We start from the raw sequence: 23318 nt of genomic DNA, 5'->3' as shown, positions 1-23318 counted from the left end.
AAGGCATTCTTGTGGGGCTGGCTATCTACTGGGGAGAATCGTGCCGGGGCCCCAGACCAGAGCATCCCAGGGGACCTGCCCACAGAATGCCATGTGTTGGCACAGGGGGTGGGTGCAGGGTGGCTCCGGCTCTGTTGCCAGCAGGCCTCTCAGAGGTGCTTCACGATGCGGATTCTCAAGGGTTCTAAGATCTGGGTCTTCAGAGGAGCCCCGGGCTGGAATTTCAATAGGCTTTCGCTCTCTGGCCCTTCTATCTTTTGAGTGTTGGGCAACTCGGGGCCAGGGTCCCACCCTGGAAAGTAGCAGTGTGAGGGGTTTAGTCAGGCTGTGTTTCTCCAAATTTCCTGATTCTGAAGGTCTGTGTCTACAACCTGGGGGTCCCCTACTCCCCTCTGCCACTTGCTCCTTCTCCTACCTTCTCCCACCTTCTGCCACCTCTGCCTGCAGCATTTAACCCACCTTCTGGGTTCTTCGCGCCTCACTCTGGTGTTGGTGGGCACTTCATTCTTCTAGCTTGATTATCAGGTTCTAAGAATAAATGCTTAACAATGCCTGCTTCCAGAGTTCCCAGAAGTAGGCTCAGTGCATGTCACTGCCCGGAGCTTGCTCCCTGCGGAGCTGACTGTGTCCAGAACTGCTCCTGCCAAGCTCTGCAGGGGTCACCTCCTGATCCTTTTGCACCTGCCCCTGTTAGAGCCAATCAGGACCTACTCTGGCCCACTCTGCTCACCCAGCCCTGCTTCCCATCCTGCTTCCCCCATCCTGTTCTCACCCCCCTTCCCCTGCCCCCCAACCCTACTCTCCCATCCTGCTTGCCCATCACTGCTCTCAACTTCCATCCTCCTCATCTCTGCCCCCTCCCACCAACCCTTGCTCTCACACCCTCCCTCTGCCCCCTCACCCCACACCTGCTCTCCCACTCCTGCCCCCCATCCTACTTCCCCATCCCTGCTTTCGCCCTTTATCCTCCTCACCCCTGACCCCCTGCTCGCATCGCCTTCCCTTCCCCCTGCCCTCTCACCCTACGCCTGCTTGCCCCATCCTGCTTCCCCATCCCCACTCTCACCTTCCATCCCCTCACCCTCTGCCTCCCCGACCTTGCTCTGCCACACCCTCTTACCCACCCCCTGCTGCCTTGAAAGCCCTTTTTCTTTCAAAATCCCTCTGAATGTTGAGTCCTGTAGACCCCTTGAGCTTGAGGTGTTCCCTGGCCTGGGCCTGTCATCGCCAGCAGGTAGCAGAGAGCCCTGCACACCGGTGGGCATGGTGGTGTCTGTGTGGTCCAGCCCCCTGTTAGGACTACTTCGTGGATGAAGGGGGATGAAGCTCGTTCCCAGCCTGCATACGGGGAGCCTCCTGTGAGTCTCCATCCCCTTTTGGTTGTCAGCCTGGGGGCTGCCTGACTTCAGGATCAGTGATGTGTGTCTCCTAAAATGCAACAAGATGTAGTCCTAGTTGTGAATTTTTGCTTTTGTTGCCCTCGCCTGCGGAGACACCCCAAAATACCACTTAGACCAACATCGAAGAGCTAATTGCCTACATTTTCGAGAGCAACATAGGCACTGTAGTCAACGATGCTGCCGTCGTGATCATTTCATAATGTATGAAAATATCCAGTCACTCTCCTGAAATGAATGTCATATTGCATGCCAAAAAACGCCACAAGAAACGTCCTGGGTGTGGCGGTTGGGCCTGGGCCCTGCGTGTGAGGAGCTGGATTTGAATCCCAATCTGTCTGTTTCATCAGAAAGGTAGTTGTAGTCCTGAGCCTTGGTTTCCTGTTCCAGGAAATCTCCCTCCTCGCCCCCCGATGCCGGAGTGGCGTGGGGCGGTGGGCTGGGGGGCCTGTGACCGTCATGTGCTGTGTGGGAGGTAATAGCCGCCGGGCAGAGTGGGGCTCATTCCCTGGCCTCGGATTTGCTTCCTTTGGGCAACATCTCTCAGCAGGAAGTGCTGACCCACAGCTTTGTTCCTTTGCAGGCAGGTGACAGCAGGGACATGTCTCGGGAGCTGCAGGACGTGGACCTCGCCGAGGTGAAGCCTTTGGTGGAGAAAGGGGAGGTGAGTGGAGACACTCCTGGCTACCTCCCCGCACATGCGCGCTCGTACGTGGGCATCCGTGGGTGTATAATACAAACACACACGTGTGTGCACGCACACATGCATACACACTTGCACGTGTCCGCTGCTTCCTAGTGACCAGGGGTACCTTGTCCTTGTAGTCAAACGTTTCATGTCAAGGAGGCCTCCCTGTTGGAAACGGCAGCCTGTGTCCTCCAGCTTGGGCCGGCACGGTCCATCCTGGGCTGGAAGAGCCTTTACGATTGTGCAGTTGACATTGCATTCTAAACTACCTTCACCTCCTCCTCCTTACTGAGGGTATAACTGCGTGTGCGGATACATCTTTTAAAAAATACAAGGCTCAGGCTCAGGCTCAAAAGTGAAGTTATGCCAAGGCCAACTAAAGGCTTTCAAAAAGAATAATTAACATGCACGAAGTCCGTCTCGCATGCCTGGCACTGGGCTGTATTTCATGATTATCTTGGGCTAACCGACAGGATGAGACTGCGATTGGCTAGATGCTAGGTTCTATGATCCTTCCCATTTTACAGAAGGGAAAGGGGAGTCTCGGGAAGTTTATTTGTCCTCCGTCACGTAGTTACAAAGTGTGAGGCATGGAGCCAAACCCAGGCGAGCTGCCTTTGGTGAACGGCCTGTTCCTTTGGTTCTTTGATGACTCGGCATGTGGCTGCTGTGTCTTAGGTCCATTATTTCGTGGACTTTTCATTACGAATGTGTGAGGCCACCTCCTCTAGCCCCATTTTGCAGATGCAGACAGTGGTCTGTGATGAGAAGGGAATGACCCAAGTTCATTCAGATCAGTGGCACAAGGAGGATTAGAAGCCACGCCCAGGGGAAGCTGCAGACTCCTTGTTACCATCCTGCCCTGGGGGTCTGCAGATGTTTTCTGTAAGGAGCCCAACAGTAAATATCTCAGGCTCTGCATGACGACCACTCAGCTCTACTGTTACAGCATGAAAGCGGCCATAGACAGTATGTGAGCAAATGGACTTGTGTTCCAATAAAACTTTATTTACAAAAATAGGGAAGGGCCGTCGTTTGCTGATCCCTACTGTTCACTGCACATGCTCCAAATCCATTTCCTCTTCCATTTGGGGTCTGTGACAGAGTCTTAAAAAGCAAACGAAGAAATAAACCCTCGGTCATACAAATATATATCGGCATGGTCTCATTTCTCCCTTTTAAAAAGCCATATGAAATAGTATAGCAACTTGGCTTTACTCATGTGGTGAACTCTCTTGGAAACCTTTCCAACGACAGTCCACAGGACACTTTTCCCTTCCAGCTTCCCGGCCTCCCCCAGAGTTTGTTTGACCAGTGCCTTGTCTGTAGACATGTGGGTCTTTCCAGCCTCTTGCTATTCCCAGCGATGCTGCAGGGTATTTGCATCATTTGGACCTTGGACGTACGTCATTCATATACGCGCAGGTGCAATTCTGGGATAAATTCTCAGGAGTGACATCTCTGGGTCCAAGGCTAACTGCATTTTTAAACACAGTATTTATACTTTCCAAGCACCCTGCTGGTATCTTTGGAAAACTTTATTTTTGAAGCTAACATCTAAGAGGTTATCACTTGTAGGTGGCATGTCAAGGTTTCGGTAGAAGTAAACCTTCCAGTTCCTTAAACTGACTCAGCAGAGTGGTGTTTTTTTTTTTGTTTTTTAAGATTTTATTTAGTTATTCATGAGAGACAGAGAGAGACAGAGAGAGGCAGAGGGAGAAGCAGGCTCCCAAGGAGCAGGGAGCCCGATGTGGGACTCGATCCCAGGACCCTGGGATCATGACCTGAGCCGAAGGCAGACGCCCAACCACCTGAGGCACCCAGGCGCCCCTCGGCAGAATGTTTTTAATTAGACTTGCTTTGGAAAGTTCTTCCTGATGTCTCTTCTCAATCCGACGGCCCTTGCACTCTTGTCAGCACTTTGAAGATGGGGTTATACAGAATGGCTTTTCTGTTCCCTCCTCCTGCCAACACACACATACACGGAGTGGGCATCGGCCACATTTGCTTCTCCCTGAATTTACCAAACTCCCTGATGTTCTTAACCCAGCCCAGGGTATGTGAAGCCATTTTCATCTCCAGCAGCAGAGCATCTGTTACAATCTGGTCTTGCAGCCCTGGCTGTCCCCCAAGGGGTTTCCCTGTGTACTTCCTTCCCCTGCTTTTGCATTTTGCTCTGCTGAGCTGTCTTCTTTCCTGGTGCTTGGTGATGGGATCTGGCTGGGGCTTCGTTTTCAGAGGGTTTTGGACTTCCCATCTCTAGGCCAGAAAGAAAACATGCCAGTGACATCTCTTGGGCATGTTGCAGTCCCCTCCTCAGAACCACATTCTCACTGCTCCCCAGGGGACTGGGACCCCTGATGATGGGGCAGCTGTGGAAGAAATTTAAGGACAGTGACATGGTCAGGTTTGGGTTTAAAAGTGTCACACATGGGTGGACAAGGGAAACTAGTTAATAGACAGTTACATTCCTCTATCTCTCAAGCTTGTGGCCAGCTTAGACCATCAGATCCTTTTAATCACCAAGGCTATTGTCAAAAAGGAATCTGGCTAATGTGTCTCCTTTTCTGCTGGACTGCTATTCTTTGAGATGAAAAGTCTCTCTTTGTAAGAAATTGGAGAGGCCTCACAGAGGAGGGAGGGTAGGTCTAGACTCAGCGCTTGGAGAGACCCGGGTGTTCCAACATTATTTTTCCCCCCAGGAAACGGACAGAACTGACCATCTCTCTTGTCTCTCCACAGACCATCAGTGGCCTCCTGCAAGAGTTTGATGTCCAGGCAAGTAGAGGGACTGGCTTCCCTCCCCCCTTCCCTGCTCTGTCTTCTCGCTTTCCTTCTTCTTGCATTGGTTGAAGATCTGTTGTTCAGACACCAGGGGCAAGGGGAGGGAAGGAAGTTACATCAGCTGGTTCTCCCCTCTCAGCTCCTTCTCCCCGGAAAGAAGCTGGTTTGAGTTCTTTCCAAGGAAGCAAGAGCCCGTCACTCCATTTGAAGGCAGGCAGGGGACGCCGAAGTGTGGGGCATATGCCGGAGGGAAATGGGGGAGAAGTCGGGTGGGCTTGGGACCTGGTGATGGGAGGAAGCTGAGCAAGGCTTGATGTTCTTGGCTGTGCTTGGGAAAGTGAAGCCAGCCTCCTCTGGGTTTCCTGGCTCCATCCCTGCTCAGGGTTGGCGCGGGCAAGGGGGGGTGTGTCTGGAGCTTTGTCCAAGAACAAGTTTTCAGGAGAGCAGGCTGGCTGGTCTTGGCAGAGGGGAGGGTCAGAACCTCAGGAACTGTAAGCCCTGAACTCATTATCTCAAAGCTGGCATGGGTCCCATGCTGGGGCGGGGGGGCCCTGATGTGATGTGCCCTGGATAGTGTTGGGTCAATAGCACACCCTGTCCACTAACTCTCTTGTGAGTTTCTTTTCCCAATTTTTTTTTTTTCTTTTGGTGGTGAAATACACATAAAATTTACCCTCCTAACCAATTGTAAGTGCATGCTCCAATGGTGATAAGTACGTTCCTAATGTGCAACCATCACCACTATCCATCTCCAGAACGCTTCATCTTGCAAAACTGAAACTCTGCCCCCAGTAAACACAGAGTCCCCACTGTCTCCTCCCCACAGCCCCTGGTCACCACCATTCTGCTGTCTCTGAATCTGACTACTCTGTGAACCTCATATAAGTGGTATCGTGCAGCGTTTTGTCTTGTCATCAGTAGCTTACTTCACTTAACGTGATGTCCTCAGGATGCATAACTATGCTATAGCAGGTGTCAGAATCCCCTTTTCTTCTAAGGCTGAAGACTATTCCATGGGAGGTATGGACCACATTTTGTTTATTCGATCATCTATTAGTGGGCACTTCGGCTGCTTCCACATTTTGGCGATTGTACGTAATGCTGCTGGGAGCGTGTGCATACGGATATCTGTTCGGGAACCCTGCTTTCAATTCTTTTGGGTATACCCCCAGGAGGAGAATTGTTGGATCATATGATTATTGTAGATTTTAAAAACCTTGGTTATGGATTTGGAGAAACCTCGAATGCATCGTTTATCTGTTTCCTGTGAGGATAATTGCTCGTGTTTGTGTCGCTCTTGGTAGTTTGCGAAGCACTGTTAGATGCTCCGATCTCCAGGCACTGGGAGCTGGCGGAGCAGAGAACAGGACCTCGGGCCCCACCTGCCAGCCCAGGCTACCACCTGGCCTTGAAGGTTGCCCAGGCTGGGGTGGGCGGGGCGCTGCACCGTCAGGTCATCAGCACAGTGGTGACCACACGGGGAAGCTCCGGCGAGGGGCTGGGAGAGAGAGGGTGAGGCCTACCACGTCGTGCACCAGGCCAGGCTGGGCCCTCGCAGTTAATGCCAGAGCTGTCCTGTGAGGTGGGAGCATTCTTCTGGTTGGGCATCCCTTTGTTCCTTTCACAGTGCCTGCTTTGTGCCTGGCATTGTCTTAGGTGCAGGGGACACAGTGGGGAGCGTGACCACGTTAATCCTTGTTTTCAGGAACTTAAATTCCAAACTGATAGCTCAGCACTATCGAGCACTGAACACATGGCAAGCATCACTCTTGAGTGCGCTGCATGTTTTGCTCAGGGCGTGCTCACAACAGTCCCTTCCTTCGTGATGTGGAGGGAGAGCCCAAAGCACAGAGAGGCTGAGTCACTTGCCTGAAGTCTCAGAGCTGGAAAGGTGTAGGGTGGGGGTGTGAACTCAGCTAGTGCGTTTCCAGAGTGCACGTTGGAAACCATGGCTTCTGCCTCGCTGGAAGTGGGGGGGAACCAATCAAACATGCCGAAACCAGCTCCTGGAGGGGCTTTGAGGACCACAGCTCCCCTTCTCTTGGTGGGGCACTGCCTTAGGCCGAGCAGTCCGGGAGGGCTGATGGAGGCGGTGACATGGAACGGAGACCTGAATGATAGATGGAGCCAGTCAGGTGACCAGGAGAAGCTTAGGGACCCATCATCCCATGCCAAGGCACTATCACATGCAGGGGCCCCTCTGGCTTGGATCTCGAGCCTTCTGAGGGTGAGCTGACATCTCTAAGCAAATAGGCTCGATCCCCTTACCAGTGAATCACAATATTGGAGCTGATTCTGAGTGCTGAACGATACTCTGTCAAGGTTGTTTGCAAAAGTATCTCTTTCTATAAAACCATATTCATTGGGATTTGGCTCCTAGACCTGGTTGACTCATGGTGTTTATGAAGGTTTCCCTCGGATTTCCAGCAGTCTTCAAAATCGTGCGCGTAGGTTTCTGTAGGATGTTCCTTCCGAAGATGCACTGCAGTGTAATGCTCTCTGTGTCCTGAAGAGTTACAGACCACAGGGTCCGAGGCGGAGAAGGACAGAACCGTGGTCAAGGGTGGCTGAGGGTATCCATGCCCCAGCGCAGGGGCTCGCCAGCCCACCCTGACCTCAGAGTTCACACGGGGCTCTGGCACAGTGTCTCCTTGCCCGCTGCGGACTTCATCAGACTGATGAGCCAGGCCAGGGCCCAGGGCTTCCCAGGTGCTCTTGCTGATTCTTCTGGGACTTGTCCCATCAGCTCTCCGTGGCAGATCCAGAAGCTGAGGCTTTCCTGTGGCCAGCAGCTATGAAGGGGCCCCACCGAACGTGATCTGACCCCAACCATTGTTCTCTGCCTGAGGGCCAATCAGGACTAGAAGCCAGCGTATCTTTGCAACTCCGGCCGAAAACCAACTTGGCCGGGCAAGTAATCTGGACAGTACTTGGGTGGGCGAACGTGTAACCCCCTGAGGGTGAGCCAGTGCAGGACTCAGGAATGGGTGTGCCTTCGTGGCCAACTGCTTTCATGTGTTCCTTGCTGCTCATTGAAATGGGGGCCCTGGCCGGGCAGTTCCCTAGGGGTCAACTTCAAGGGGTCTGAGCAGCCTTACTGTGTGTGTCCCGAAGAAGCCCATGTTATTTCTTGAAAAATACTCGGTGCTTCAGCATTTTGACTAATTCAAGCAGCCTCTTTGTTCTTTTCGCAAAGTAGTCAATATTTTTTTCCCTCCCCCTGAATCAAAACACACACCGTACCCCAGAACTCAGCGGTAAGAAGCTGCTGGAAGCTCTGCTGCCTGAGCCGCAGGGCTGCCTGCCTTAGGAAAGAGCTCAGCTGCCAGAGTGGATGGCATCATGGCCTCATCTCTTCCTGGCTGACATCACCTTAGGCTGGGCAGTTTGTTTTTGGCCTGGGTGATGTTTTGGGGCATGCGAAATTCTGTGAGGGCTCTCGGGACCCTTCTTTGCATGCCTTTCCTGGAGACTCTCTGGGGCCCTCAGAGCACAGGGCTGGGTGGGCTGCTGGGCTGAGGTGCCTTGGCTGCAGGACGGATGCAGTTTGATCTGACTTTGCAGAGAAGGTTCTGGCATTAGGAACTAGGCAGTTGTGTTTGCAAATTTAACGAGTGGGCTAGATGGGAATATTTTGGGTTCCAGCTTATTTTCTTTGGCTAGAATCCTAGAATCCAAGAATACCAGAGCTGGCAGATGCTTTATGATCTAGCCCTTCCCTTTCTGCTCCAGGTGGGGAGGCTTCCTGGAAGGGGAGGGGAGAAGGGAGCAAATGCATATTTGCATGCCCACTTACCGTCTCAGGCCTTCCGTGCCAGGGTGGGGGAATGTTACCCTCTTTTGCAGATGAGGAATCAATCTGGAGATGTTAAGAAACTCACCAAAGGGTGCTATCAGGATAACCCTCAATTTTGGCCCATGTGAGTCTGAGATACATGATAATCACGGGGGTCATGATACCTGACGTCCTGGGCACTAGCTGTACCCCAGAAATTGTGCTGGCCTCTTCTGTGCGATGTCCTTACTCCTCACATCAGCCCTTTAGGAGAGGGCTCAGTGTCAGCCTTGTTTTCTAGTTGAGGAGACAAGGCCCAGAGGAGGTTTAAGGGATTTGGCCTGTGTTGTTCAGTGACGAGATAGATGACCAAGCCTGACCCAGTCCCCACATCTGGAGCCAAAGTCAAAGTCCCTATAACCAGTGGGGGGGGGGGCAGCAGGGTTGTGACCACTGCCCCTCACTGTGGCCCCGAGGCGGGACACTTGCTTTGGCTCCAAATGGCCTCTCCTGTTGGATTTGCTGTTTCTAATTCCTTCCACCTGGAACTTTAGTTTTTCAGATGGTTTGATTTGATTTGGTTTCCATGGGAATCTGCGTCTGTGTGGTCACCAGGGCTCCCTGGGCACGGAGCTGATGTCACCCCCTGGGCCTCTGGGTGCGGGGCGACGGGGGCTGGGGCACAGGAGGTGGGAGGCAGCGTCTCCTGGGGTCTGGCTCCCACTCTGGAGCCCAGTCTGAGCCTGGTGGAGGGTGAGGGTGTGGGGAGAGGTGAATTTTTCCCTTTTCTTGGTAGCAGATCAGCTTCTAGGGAAAATGGAAACAGTGACCTTTTACTAATTTCTTTCTTTCCACACAGTTGCCTCTTGTTTTCATGCTCCCTGACTGAAGGTGGGCAGAGCCCAGAGGCTTGGAAATCCTCGACCCACCATTTCCCATCCCTGCCTTCCCCCCAGCCCTACCTCCTAGCCAGGCCACTAGGGCTTAGAGCCAAGCCCGAGTGACAGATGGCAGAAGCGCTCATCTGGGTCACCGAGAAATGAGGCTTGCCTCTTCTCTCCTCCGTGGGTTTCCTGGGAGTGCCCTCCTGGGGGCGGGGGGGTGGGAGGGGGCGCCTCGCCCACCCCAGCGCCCCCATGGTGGGGCTTGGCTCTCCCCAGGTCTGTCCAGCCCAGGCTGTCAGGCTCACCGAGTGTAGACACCCATGCCTTGGCGTCACAGGGTGGGTGCAGTAGACAGAAGCGGGTTTTGATCAGCTCTCTCTTTGCTAGCTGTGTGTCCTTGGCCAGTGACCTGACCTCCCAGGGGCTTAGTCTTCTGATCTGTAATCTGGGGGAGTATCACCACCCCCGAGGGTGTTGTGAATGTGATAAACCCAGCATGGGAAGCAGCGCACAAGCCTCCCTCTTCTGCTCCATGGGTGGATGGGTGGCCAGCGCTCCTCCTTCTCTTTTCTCTGATCCGACAAAGATCCTTGGAGAATTGCGATCTTTGGTGTGGGCTCCAGCTTCACTCTGTATTCCCAGGCTGACACCCGTCTGCCCACACCAGCTGGTTTCCTGACTCTCTAGCTTTTCTTTTCCCTGATGTGATGACAGCGTTAAAGAAACTGGAGAAATGGGAGCAGCCCCAGGTTCAGCTGGGCCTCCTTGAGGTCGTATCTTCGAGGGGGCCCAGTGTGCCTTCTGTAAGCTGGGGCTCGGCCGGCAATCAGGACACGGGGGTCCCAAGGGCTTGTCCTGAATCTTGCCTCTGCTACGTGCAGGTGCGTACGCTGGGGTGCACAGATGCTGGCTTTTTCCATCTGTGAAATGGCTGTTACAGTGTTTGCTCAGTAAACAGACAACTGTCCTTATATGCAGATAATCTGTTTCTTGCACACACACGCCCCTTCCCAGCATCCTTCACTCTTTACCTGCTTCTTACTTAATGGAAAGGAGGTCAGTGGCCTAGCCAGGCCTATGCCTTCCCCACTGTGGGCACTGGAAATGAACCAGGATTTGGGGTGGGGGGGTGTTATTTCCAAAAAGATGGTGGAGGGGCAATCCCTTGCCATTTCCTCCTGAGCCTCTGTTGTCATGATTTGCCTTTCTTGCCTCAACAACTGACTAGCCCAAATCAGTTTTCTTCGCCTGTTCCGTAGAGTGCCCTCCGCCCTTGGCCGTGCCTTGACCAAGGCTTGCTAGGCTGCTGGGAGGGGCAGCCCAGTGCACCAGCTGACTTAGCGTCTGCCTAAGTGTGTCATCCCTTAAGAGGCCAGATCATTCCGTGTCTCCCCGGGGCCTGCTGGGAAGGAGGGGATTATGGAGGGAGGTGGCAGCAGCTGGCCTCAGAGCTCCCCTGGATCACTCAACCAGTTGACTTAAGCCATTGGGACCCTCTTGTGGCTTCACACTGATTATCTCTGGGATAAGCATCCATAACAACCAGCATGGAGCCAAATGCTGCCATTTGCGGAACACTTACCAGTGCATACGGCAGTTTTAGTCTTGGGAGCAGCCCCATGAGCAGATGGACTTCTTACTGCCCTCAGCTGACAGCTGAAGGGACTCCCAGACTAGTGTGGTAACTTGGCTAAGGGCACATGGTGAATGTATCATTAGGATTAACATCCCTCAACAGACAACAGAAATGTTTGCTATTCTACTGAATTGGAAGACCTATGAATGTCACCCAGTCCCAGACTCTTTCCAGCTTCCTGCTGTCTTCTCGAGCATGTAGTTTTTGTCCTCATGCTCCTAAGATGGCTGCTGCACCTCCAGGCATCTCATTCATATTCCAGGGAGGAAGCAGGCAGAAGGGTGAAAGGAAAAAAAACCAGAAGGCCAAGTTTGAACCTTAAAAAAAAACTCTCCTCAAAACCCCAGTGAGTTCTGCTGACATCTCCTGAGCCAGAAATGAGTCTCTGGATCCCCCTTGGCTATAAAGGAGATGGGGGAGGGGGGGAGAATTTTATCAGGCACATTGCTGGGAATTCGATCATAAAGGAGGGAATAACAGATGTTTGAGAGGCCAACCCACGCAGTCAGCCATAGTTTATAAAGCTCCGAAGCCAGGATGGGCAGCCGACATGAAATCTTTAAGGAATACTTAGTGGTATTCCTGTTTTCACCACCTGCCATCTTGCAAGCCCTGTAGACAGTAGGAGTAGGATAGGTGCCATTCTTACAGGTGGTGTGGAATCTGTGAATCTTGGTGCCCTTTGGGGGACAGACCTTGTCTCTGGCAGAGCCAGCCTCTCTCTCTGGGAATTGGCTGGCAGGTGGGAGGTGGTGATCAAACAGATCTTTGCCCCGTGGTGGGTGCTACAGATAAAAGAAGCGGTGTGCAGCGAAGGGGCCAGCCCAGTACCGTGATGTTGGTGCCGAGGCTCTTCCCAGTCCGGCACCCGTCAGCCATACCGCAGTGTGCATTCCTCTGTTCCACATCCAGAGGACTCTGGCACGTGTCTGGATTGTGGGTCCCTGAGAGGCTGGGGAGACAGAAAGCCATCCACAGTCACAGCAGTGGGGGGCTGACTCAGAGAGTCACTGTGCACATTCTGTGTGGGTAAAGGTTTCTTTTCTTCATGTACCGTCTGGCACAGAGAGTAAAACAGATGTCAAGAGAGCACACAGAGTCCAAGGCTTCGGACTTGGACTACCTCGGGTTCCGTCCCAGCTGTGCGACCTCGGGTAGATTACTTGCCCTCTCTTGGCCTGTCTCTCTTCTGTAAAAGGGGACAGTTGTTGCCCAGTGGAGTTGTGTGCATGCGATGAGAGAACACTTGCAAGTAAATGCTCGGGTCAGGGCCGGAGTCCAGTAGGAGGGCTGACTTGATGATGATTGCCACCATATTGCCATCTCCTCTACACCTTCAGAGAGTGGCATTCTAGGCTTTTCCAGAGGAGGGGAGAGGAAAAGCTGGGTATATCTCTGCTGCATGCCTCTGGCTGGATCAGACCCCTGTGTGCAGGGACTTCAGAGATCTGGCTCTGAACTGGGGAAGGGCTGGGATTGGAGATCTGGGTGGTGGAGGAATCGTGTGTGTGTGTGTGTGTGTGTGTTTCCAGCCACCATCGTAGCGAAAGAGAGGACCCTTGATGAGCCCCAGGATGGGGGATGCCCTCTTTCAGGCAAGGGGACACGAAGTGCCCTGGGGTACTTGGTGCCCTCTCTTTGGGAGAATGTGGGGGATGTGAGGTCGGTCCCTCCCTAGAGGATACTGCATAGTGATTCATCCCCATGGAGACAGAAGGACAGAATGTTCCTTTGGGTCTGAAGAGGACAAAGGCATGTGTTTGTGTTTTAATTCCTCCATCCAGTCTCAGGTGCAGTCTTGGTTTTGGCCAGTGGGGAGAGAGCACCAGGGAGGGCTAGCTTAGAATCGTGCGTGTGTGTGCGTGCGCGCACGTGCACACAAATGTGTGTGGAAATGTGTGCACATGTGCATATGCATGTGTGTGTGTGCATGCATGCATCTGTGTCTTAAGGAATGGGACTCTCACCAGGAACATGACACTTGGCTTTTCTCCTCCTCCTACCTGTGCGGGCTGGTGGGCACAGACATCAGAGGTGGGCAGCTGGGGGCCAGCACCAGCATGGGGCCCCAGAGGACCTGGGTTCTGATCCTGGTTCTTCTACAAGCTGTGTGACCTTGGGGAAGCCTCCTCAATGTCTTCATCTGTGAAATGGGATGGACAGGCTTGCCTGTGGCCATGGCGGTTGGGCGCCCTGTGCCTCTTGATGGGTGCTTAGCAAATCTTACCCTCACCTAAGTTCCCCCAGACCCGTGCCTGAGCCCCTTCACTGTGTTGCTTCCACTTTCTGAGACCGGATGCCTTATCCTTCCAAACAAGGCGAACCACGGCGAATAATTCTGGCTGGGCTGTGGTCTGGGCTAGTGGTAAGGCCACTACACTTACGCGGCTCCTCTCAAGGGTGAAGCCTTAGCGCTCAGTGGGGCCCGTGCAGTCCTGGGAGGTTTTGCACCCATCCTGGGAGATTTCGTGCCAATCCTGGAGTTTGGCGAGAGGGAGCTCACCAAGAAGCTCAGAGCCAATTAAGGAACACAGGGGAGACTGAACGCAGAATAGTTAGTGGACTTTCTAGAGAAGGATCATTTAGTCTTAGGTCTTTATGCAACAGTTCCAGAGCACCTACTGTGAGTGCTGACTGCGTGCTAGGCCTGGGGACAGAACCGTAAGCAGGGCAGGTCTGCCCCTCCCTTCTCGGACATGTTTAAATCTGTTTCCAGGGCTATATAATTTTAAGGCCTCCACAGAGATGAGTCAACATCAGCCACGCATCCCCACCCCTAAGGGCTGCCGGGGACATCTTTGGTGCCAGCCAAGGCTGGGCGTCCCATATCTGCCACCAAGGTGGTTCCCAGGCACTGCATTAAAACCCTCTGCTACCGTGTGCCAAGGACCCCCTTTCCTCCTGGCACTGTGTTTCAGACCACAAGGTGACCTCCTCTCCTGAGGATCCCGGGGGGAGGTGGCTCACTCCTGTCTTCCAGATAGGGACCCAGGGCTCAGAGGGGTTGGGAAGGGCAGAGCTTGGATTTGAACCCTGATGACCCCAGGCTGGCTGTCCTGGCCTATTTTTAGAGGGCGCCATGTGGGTCAGCTGGGGAGACAATGGAGAATGTGACCCTCTCAATGAGCCATTGTTCCCAGTTGGCTTCAGGGCCAGGGCCAGGCCCAGCAGATGACCGTGGCCCCCACTGGGGGCCAGGCTGTTACTCCATCGTCTGTGGATTTTTCCAGTGTTTGTATAGGCAAGAGCGGAGTGTCGGGCATCGAGGGGAAGAGAGACGGTGGGCTCTGTGTTCAGGGGACTCACTTTGTTGGGGTGATAAGGCAGGTGGCTCAGGAGGACCCTGGTGATGGGGGTAGGCCTGGGACTGACAGGGAGCGGGGGTCGCCTCCATGCCGGGGCCTGTGTGGGCCCATCCGCATCACACACCCTATGAGGTTCTAGGGTTCTCCCCATTTCACAGGTACGATGGCAGCCTGGAAACGCCCCCCAGCCCCCGGTACCCAGCATCCCACTTGTTTGCTCTGGGGGTCTTCAGAGTGAGGGCTGGAAGCCCCTGCATCGCTTGCTTGGGATGGGGAGGGGAGTGGCTTCTTTCTACACATGCAGATACTATGCTTCCCTATTCTGGAGGGAGAGCCTGAGAATTGGGGCATATTTCTTTCTTTGTGAGCCAAGTTTCTCCCAGGTCTGTGGTAGGGGCTGCGCTGTGTCCTGTGGGCCTCCTGGCATCCCTGGAGCTGCCAGGTTCCCGTGGTACAGGCTGGGCGAAGGGCAGCTTGCCCAGCTCCACAAGGCTCCTAACTGGGGCATCCAGCCCACTTCTTCTTCTTGTCCATGTGCGGCAGACACTGACCTTCTCTCTCCCGCCATTCGTCAGTGACCCAAACCACTGCCAGTGGTTTTGGGAGGAGGTTCGATGGCATCTGGAATGTTCTCTCCTTGGGAAATAAATGTCAAGGGCCAACCTAACGTGGCCTCCTGAGGCGTGAAGGTGGTTTGGCTGTCCGAGCTTCTCAGAGTGTGAGGCCGTAAGAAGCCTGTGGGGAACGCTAAGGCTGACTCTCTGGGTGGGTCCTGAGTGTGATTCGGGGCAGCTGCCTTGGTTTCCCTGAGCCAGACTATCACCCTACGCCAGCGTGGATGTGCCAGCGTGGATGTGGGAGCAGGCAGTCTAGGAAGCTCAGGCCTTGATGACCTTGGTTTCCCAGATGGAGAAAACAAGGTCCTGTGCAGAGAGGGGCTAGGGCTGGTGACTTCCCCAGGTTTTGGGCAGTTAATGGCACAGTCTGAACCAGGACTCTTTGCCTCTGCCTCCCAGTTGAGTTTCCCTTCCCTCCCTGGTTCTTGGAGTGGTTTCTCTGGCCGGAGAGATCCGCTGCCCGAAGGCCAGGGCTCTGCTGACCAAACGAGAAGCATACAGAGCTTCCTCAGAACACAGTTGGAAACTGGGTGCCTACAGTCAAAGAGTCCCTCTAAAAATAGGCCAGGCCAGCCAGCCTGGGGTCATCAGGGTTCAGATCCAACGCTGCGAAGGCCACAGCACAGACCCCTCTGTCTCTTGTCTTCCCTCAGGAGCAGGACATCGAGACGGTGCATGGCTCCATTCACGTCACGCTGTGCGGGACCCCCAAGGGAAACCGGCCTGTCATCCTCACATACCACGACATCGGCATGAACCGTAAGTTCCCAGGAGCCTCAGTTCCCGCTGGGGGTAGAGGAAGAGGACAGCTAGGAAGGGCTGGTGGTGGGGCATCCAGCTGTTTTCTCTTTGGCCGGCACTTCCTGGAGCGCTTGTGGGACGAGAACTTGCCACAGACTGGAAGAGCCTGTGATGTACGACGCATGGCACATAGTTGTCTTTGTGCCTGGGTGTGCTGGGAACTCAGGGCCCTCTGCTGTCTGCGTGTGACAGTGACTTCTTTGGATCAGTGTGCATAGTTGTTGTTCTTATTTTCACCGAGTTGCACAACCGTCAGCACCATCCATTTAAGGACGTTTTTATCACCCTGAAAAATCTGTAACCGCCCCCCCCCAGCTCCCTTTCCCCCCAGCCCCTGGCAGCCACTGGTCTACTTTCTGTCTCTTAAGGACATGCGTATTCGGGGCATTCGTTATAAATGGAATCCTACCATATGTGGTGTTTTGTGACTGGCTCCTTTCATAATGGTTTCAGTTCATCCACGCGGTCGCCTGTATTACGTACTTCCTTCCTTGTTGCTGAATGATAATCCACGGAGTGCAGAGACCACATTTTGTTTTTCCATTCTTCAGCTGATGAACACTTGGATGGTTTTTGCTTTTTTGGCTGTTCTGAATGAGGCTGCCGTGAATGTTTACGCTGTGTTCTTGAGATTCCCAGGAAGTGTTAGCATACGTGGGTTCCCCATTTTTTTCACAGACAGTAAAGGAGTAAGATCTACTGAATGTTAAAATTGCACAGGATGGAAGTGAATCTTTCCGTGGCGATTGGGAAGGCACTGCCGGCCTTCACATCCAGTCCCCTCTGTAATCCTAAGTATCGCAGGCTGGACGATTGCTTGATTTGTGATTGACAGCCTGCCTGGCTTGCATGTTTTTCCTACAGCTTCTTAGTACCTTGAGGCAGTGATGTCAGTCACTGAAAACCATTTTCTCCTTCAGCTTCCCTTCTCTTTTATCCCTCTTCCTCCTCTGTGTCCCGCCCTTGTATCCATTAAGTACCAGCTCCCATGCTAGGTACTTGGGTATCCGTTACCTTATGTTACCAGGCTCTGGTGAGGAATGGAATTGCATGTGGTGCTGTTCTACCCTTGTGGTAGAAGCTCACTGTTTAGTGAGCCAACTGCAGAAACAAAAGCCCCCAAGACCTCTGTGGCTATACACAATGTATGTTTATCTCTCCCTCCTGTAATACCTCTGGGCATTCTGTGGGACACCTTTCACATGGTGGTTCCAGGACCTGGGCTCCTGCCAGCTTTGGCTCCTCCATCCCCTGGGGCCTCAGAGCCTTATGCATCTGGCAGATGACAGCAGAGAGAGAAACCTAGAAGAGTGGGTGGCAGGTGTTAACAAGAAACCGTGAGCTTCACGTGCTATTGGCCAGAACCCAGTCACATGGCTGCCTCTTGTTGCAAAGGAGTCTGGGAAATGTAGTCCCGCTGTGTGCCCAGGAAGAAAAGGGGGTGGGTTGGTGGCCAGCTGGCCATCTTTGACTCAAGCACTCAGCAAATTGGGAGATTCATCCAAGGCCACATAAGAAGTGAGAGGGTCCATGCTTGATCTCCTATGCCCCTCCTTGGTTGAGAAGCATGTGCCCTGGCCATTACTTCCAATGTGGGGGTTTAGGAGACCCAGACAGAAAGAGGGCATGAGGGCAGCCAGCCCACCTCACCTCAGGGCCATCGCAGCTGCGGCTGATGGGGGAAGATGCAGGAGCCAGAATGGGAGTCTCCTTCCAGCACCAGCTCCAGATTTGAGCTTCAGCTGCCGCCGCCGTATACCAACCCCTGCCACCTCCATACCCGGGTGCTTGCCTTCTATCACCAGAGGGAAGTGGGAGGGGGCAAGAAGGTCAGCATTCTTTCTTGTATGTTTGTTCCTCCGCTGCATGGGAGTGAAACCAACAAAATGCCATCACATGCCGCCGAGCACCCAGATGTGTTCTCTCCTTCCTCTGTCCTCTTTTCTCTCCCCGACCTGTTCTCCAGACAAAACCTGCTACAACCCCCTCTTCAACTCCGAGGACATGCAGGAGATCACGCAGCACTTTGCCGTCTGCCATGTGGACGCCCCTGGCCAGCAGGACGGCGCGGCCTCCTTCCCCGTGGGGTAAGACCCGGGGCCTCATGTTCCGGGAGGGGGACAGGAGAGCTATGCAGGTGGAGGGGGCTGGCGTCTGACTGGGTTTTTGTTTTATTGCAGTAAGATATATATAAGCCAAGATTTACCACTGTAACCATTTTTGAGTATGGAGTTCAGTAGCGTTAAGTGCATTCGCACTGTTATGCAACTGTCCCCACTGTCCATCTCCAGGATTACTTCACCATCCTAAACTGAAACGCTGTCCCTGCTAAGCCCTAATTCCTCACTCCCTGCCACACACCCCTGCCCCCCCACCCCTGCTCTCACCCACCCAGGGAGCTAGCTTTTTAATAGATGTGCATGACCTGCACAGGACCAAGTGGGAGAGGACTTTCATCTGAAAAATAGTTAGGAGAGAGTTCTGGAAAGGTGGGAAGAAAAAGAGAGGGAACAATAAGAAATAATATTGATGAAGTACTTCCTGCGGTCCAGGTTTAGGTTTTGTTTTGTTTTTGTTTTAAGATTCATTTAATTATTTGAGGGAGAGCGTGCTTGAGTGCAGGGGGAGGGGGAGAGGGGGAGAGAGAGAGAGAAGCAGACTCCCAGCCCAGCACAGAGCCCAACATGGGGCTCGATCCCACGACCCTGAGATCGTGACCTGAGCCGAAATCAAGAGTCAGATGCTTAACCTACTGAGACACCCAGGTGCCACCGCCACCCCCCACAGCTTAGTTTTTATTCACACGGGTCACTTGCACTTAATCCTACGTATGGCTAGTATACGTACCCGGTGTTACAGCTCCATTTCTTGGACGAAATGGAGTGGAAGGGCTAAGTACCTTGCTCAAGGTTACACAGCTAGTTTAACGGGGGGAGTCGGAGAGTCTGCTGACTCTAAGGATCACGTTCTCTTTAGAATGTCAGGGTCCCTTGTCGCAGGTGTTTAGCTGCCTGCTTGTCCCCAGCATGCAGCCAGCGAGGCCTTCCAGTTTCCACTTGAGGCCGAGACAGGCTTCCTGACCGCACTGGACCATCAGTGTCCTGTGGGGGGAGGCAAACCTCTTAGAGGTTGTCATTAAACCAGGATTGAGCTGGCTCTTGGGTTTCAAGTCTCCCAGAATGGGCCTTCTTGACATTCACAAATAGATTTTTTGTTGTTGTTGTTGTTGGTGTTCAGAATTATTAACCTTTATCAGAGACAGGAAAGGACATCTAGCCACATGGGGCCAGGACCAAAAATTAAAAGCTTCCTAATACAGTGGGACACCATTAACTGTTCACTAGCAGATTAAGCCAGGGGTCTATCAGTAAATCCATCTTTGTTTGGAACAACTGTTTGAAAGACTTGAGGTAACCCAGTGGCTCTTAGCTCCCCATGGGAAGATTTAAAAAAACATCCTGAGGTTTGGGCCCCCTCCCTGTGGAATTTTCATTAAGTTGACCTGGAGGCCAGGGTGCAGGGTATTTGCTCCCCTCCAAGTTAGCAGGTGATTTCAGTGTGCCTGAGTGGGCCTTGCCTTATTTCTGCCTCCCGTAGTTGGGGGTCTCCTGGGCCCTCTAGGGGTACACTCCCTCTGTCCCGAGGCTGAGGCAGCAAAGCAGGGATGGGGACCCCAGCTCTGGAGTCAGCTTCTTACATATGGTGGGGGTGGGGGGCTTGTGGTAGAATCCTGTTGTCTCCTGGCTATACATCTAATCCCAGGAACAAGCTGCTGGGGGTAAGTGGCTTCCCCAGAATCACCTTTTGGGGGCTGCTGGCTGTAAACTGAGCCATGGCCATTTCAGAAGGAAACTGGCTCCATTTTTGTGTAGACATATCAGCCAGGTTCTTTCTGGCTCTTTCCAGAGCTTTTGCACATGCTGGGTCCCCTACCTAGAATAATGTTTCCTATACTCTACACTCATCAAACCCAGTGCCTCCTTCAATGTCACTTCTTCCAAGAAGCTCTCCCTAACCTCCTGATCAGACAGAACAGGGCTCCCTGTCTCAGTCTCCCTTCTGAACACCCCCATCTCCCTCACTGTCACCTTTGTCGTTATACTCCCGTGTTTCACCTGGCCCCTGTGCTGGACCGGGCCTGCTGTGCTCACGTGGTCTCCCCGAGGCCTCACCAGGAGCCTGGCATGAGTGAGCAGCCATAACTCTTTTGTGGAAGGAACTCCTTAATGTGTATCCTGAGTCCTCCTCCCTAAGGCCAGCCTTGTGGGATGCCTCCTAGTCAAGGTCGCCCCTGCTTGCCCCAACACCATTTCCCATCTGCTGGTCTTGGGAGGCATTTTGTGGGCTCCCGCAGGGACCTGTCCAAAGAATCATGGGCTGTCCAGAGGAGCTCGCTCCTAACGCGGCGTGCCATGTGCACCTGCTTTTGATAAAAAGGACCAGGCTCTCTGATGGCACCCGAGGCCTTGGTGAAAGGGATGATTCTTGGAGTTCCTCCAGGGAAGTCGGGAAAGAAAGCATGCAGGAACTCTGCCCAGGGTTGTTGGCTCCTGCTGGGGCAGAGCTCCCTAGCCTTTCTGGAGATCCCAGGGAGGTGAGCGCACACTGTGTGAGGAGGCAGAGGAGGCAGCATGTGCGAAGGCCAGGAAGAGAGCGGGCCTCGAGATGCTCCATGAGTCACGGGGGCAGGGTTGTTCTTGTCCGAGAGAAAGGGACCAGCCTGGGGAGTGACTCCTTTTTGTGCCAGGGGTTGTCATCTGGTACTCCTGTGGGAAGGGTGGGCACAGTGGGAACAAGAAGCCCCGGGCAGGCCCTGCTAAGGACTTGGTGACAGGCGATGTTTGTTTCCTGCACTCTGGGAAGGGGAAGCCTCCACCTTAATGCTTAGGCTCAGGGCAGCCTGCAGACTCCAGAGTCACCCAGGAGCCATGGTCCCAGAAGATGTGTGAATTGAGGCATCCCAGTGTAAAATCCCCCCGGGTTATCCATCTCCCAAAGCTCACTGTGCCCAGCTCATCAGCGTGGCCTGCTTCTCTGTACTCTCTCCAAGCTCCTTCCAGAGCATCTCTTGGGGACAGGGGTGATAGAGGAGGGACTTCCCTGTGGTCAGGAATGTTGTATGGGAGAGCTGCCGCAGGCCTTCTGGGAGGTGAGTGAGAGATCCCAGGGCCCACGTGAGATGCCGCTCCCAAGTGCGAGCCTGGCCATGAAGCCAAGTGGCTTTTCCCCGCTCCACTGCTGTTTATAATCTGTATACCGGGGGGAATCTTGGGAACCTCACAGAGTTGTTGTAAGGATTAGATGAGCTTCTGAGTCTCCTCCGATGCTTGGTGTGGGACCTGGAGCATAGGAAGCAATCCATCGAGGGTCAGTTTACAAACAGGGAGGATTGGGGTAGGGCGCAGCCTTGTGCAGGGGAGCAGGTTGGTGCGCACGGCTCGGTGCGGGGAAGGAGGGCTGCAGGGGGCTGGGCAGGGGGGCTGGGCCCACGGGCCAGGTTGTGCGTGGGCCCTGCCCTTCAAGCGTGTTCCCCTTTGAATGATTCATTTCCTCCGGGGTCTGGCCCTCACTCATGGCCTCTGCGTGGCTTCCCCCAAGGTACCTGTATCCCTCCATGGACCAGCTGGCCGAAATGCTTCCTGGAGTCCTCCACCAGTTTGGGTAAGAGCGAGGGACCTGCTGCCCCACCAGCCTGCAGAGAAAGGTGGCTTCTAACCTCTGCCTCTCCTTTGGCCTTGATCTGGCCTGACCACTGAAATGTAGGGTGAACAGTCAGGAAAGAAATTAGCTATCACCCTTTGTGAACTCTTTTCACACCACCTCTACTCTCTGGTCCACCTCTCGCCCGCTGGGCTTTTCTCCACGAGCGAACACATCACCTGAAGACCGCCACCCCTCCCATCCTTTCCCGGCCCCCTCTTCTTTCATTGCTCTTCCTTATCAATGGAACATTCTGGAAGAGGGCGGCCTGAGCCCTCCATTTCTCCCTCCATGCCCTCTCTCTCCAGTGCTCATGTCCCTCTTATTTGAGCCTTTTGTGTGAAGATCATACCTTGGTGTTCTTGCCCAATTTATTTTCATTCCAAGTTTCAGAGTCTAAAATAAAGCTTCTGAGCAGGAAGAAGCGGTGCAGTAAAAGGCCTTCCCATAAATGTCAGGCAGTCTCTCAGAGCCTGGGCTGCAGTCGGGAGAGAAGTAAGGAAAAGGGACAAGTCTCCCCGAGGTCACGGTCTCCTGTCGAGGCGTGAAGCATGATGCATTTTGGGTCCTCGAGGCAGCATGTCCCCACTCCGTCTGGCTTGCCAGCCACGCTCAGCGACGAGCGGGACAGCTGCTGGGGGAGGCGGTGTTCCTTAGGGACCAGGAGTGGGGGAGGTTTTAAGAGGGTCATTAGGGCTCCCATTGTTCATTCCTTCTGTGACATGCATCTTTATTTCTGCTTCCAGGCTGAAGAGCGTAATTGGCATGGGCACTGGGGCAGGTGCCTACATCCTCACTCGCTTCGCTGTGAGTCCTTGGACGTTCTTTTAAAAATTAGTTTTAGGACGCCTGGGTGGCTCAGTTGGTTAAGCAACTGCCTTCGGCTCAGGTCATGATCCTAGAGTCCCGGGATCGAGTCCCACATCGGGCTCCCTGCTCGGCAGGGAGTCTGCTTCTCCCTCTGACCCTCCCCCCTCTCATGCTCTCTCTCTCTTATTCTCTCTCTCAAATAAATAAATAAAAATATTATAAAAAAATAAATAAATAAATAAAAAATAAAAATTAGTTTTAAATGGAAATCGAGTCAAGAGTAAGGAAGACAACTGGAAAAGCATCAAAAATCCCACAGCGAAGGGAGAAATGACCCATAATTTCATTTCTGAAGGGAGAACCGCAGTTCACATGTGCTGTGGGGTCCAGAGCATGCGCTCACACACGTCCTGACCGCCTTGCCTGACCTCCAGCAGACATTCTCTTTTTATCATTGGCTCTGCTCACTTCGAGGTTGCTTTTGGGCGGGTCCTCGTGGCACTGCATGGGCTACCTCTTTGTGATGAGCCCACAGCTTTTGGATCCTGGCTGATTCTAGAGGCAGAGCCACGTATGTTGCCATGACTGTGGGCTCCGGATGGGTCAGGTGCTTTACCAAGCAAGTGTTTAAAACTGCAGCAAAGCTCATTTGATGCATACAGCTGTATGTATTCTGACTGCCTATCATTTGCTGGATGTTGTCAGAACTTAGAAATGCTGGTATGATTAAAAAAATGGCCTATCTTGGCTCTGAGCAGATAAAAGAAGGTGCGTATTAGATCTGAGAGGGACACAGATGTATCTTCCAGGAGTAGTTGCTACAGAGCGTTGACGTGCCCTGCCTGACCTTGAAGCTGGTGGTCTGATACACCCTTCGGGGCTGGGGAGGAGGAGGTGCAGGGAGGGAAGTGACTTGCCCGA

The 23318-nt window shown here is 53.4% G+C and overlaps 1 protein-coding gene across 2 annotated transcripts in view; it reads left to right on the top strand.

The window, feature by feature from the left end:
• The window catches only part of NDRG1 (N-myc downstream regulated 1), a 54150-nt gene that overhangs the window by 10894 nt on the left and 19938 nt on the right, over positions 1-23318 (top strand). For both annotated transcript variants that reach the window (XM_035011984.1, XM_035011983.1), the window contains exons 2-7: positions 1981-2061; positions 4828-4863; positions 15740-15845; positions 17854-17974; positions 21486-21548; positions 22334-22394. In XM_035011984.1, the coding sequence (XP_034867875.1) occupies positions 1999-2061; positions 4828-4863; positions 15740-15845; positions 17854-17974; positions 21486-21548; positions 22334-22394 (450 nt within the window). In that variant the 5' untranslated portion in view covers positions 1981-1998. The remainder of the gene's footprint in view (positions 1-1980; positions 2062-4827; positions 4864-15739; positions 15846-17853; positions 17975-21485; positions 21549-22333; positions 22395-23318) is intronic.

This window comes from Mirounga leonina, unplaced genomic scaffold (genome assembly GCF_011800145.1).
Source record: "Mirounga leonina isolate KUSES-001 unplaced genomic scaffold, KU_Mleo_1.0 Mir_165, whole genome shotgun sequence".
Classification (NCBI taxonomy): Eukaryota; Metazoa; Chordata; class Mammalia; order Carnivora; family Phocidae; genus Mirounga; species Mirounga leonina.
Note: the sequence above shows the minus strand (reverse complement) of the source record. Positions and strands in the feature narration are given on the sequence as shown.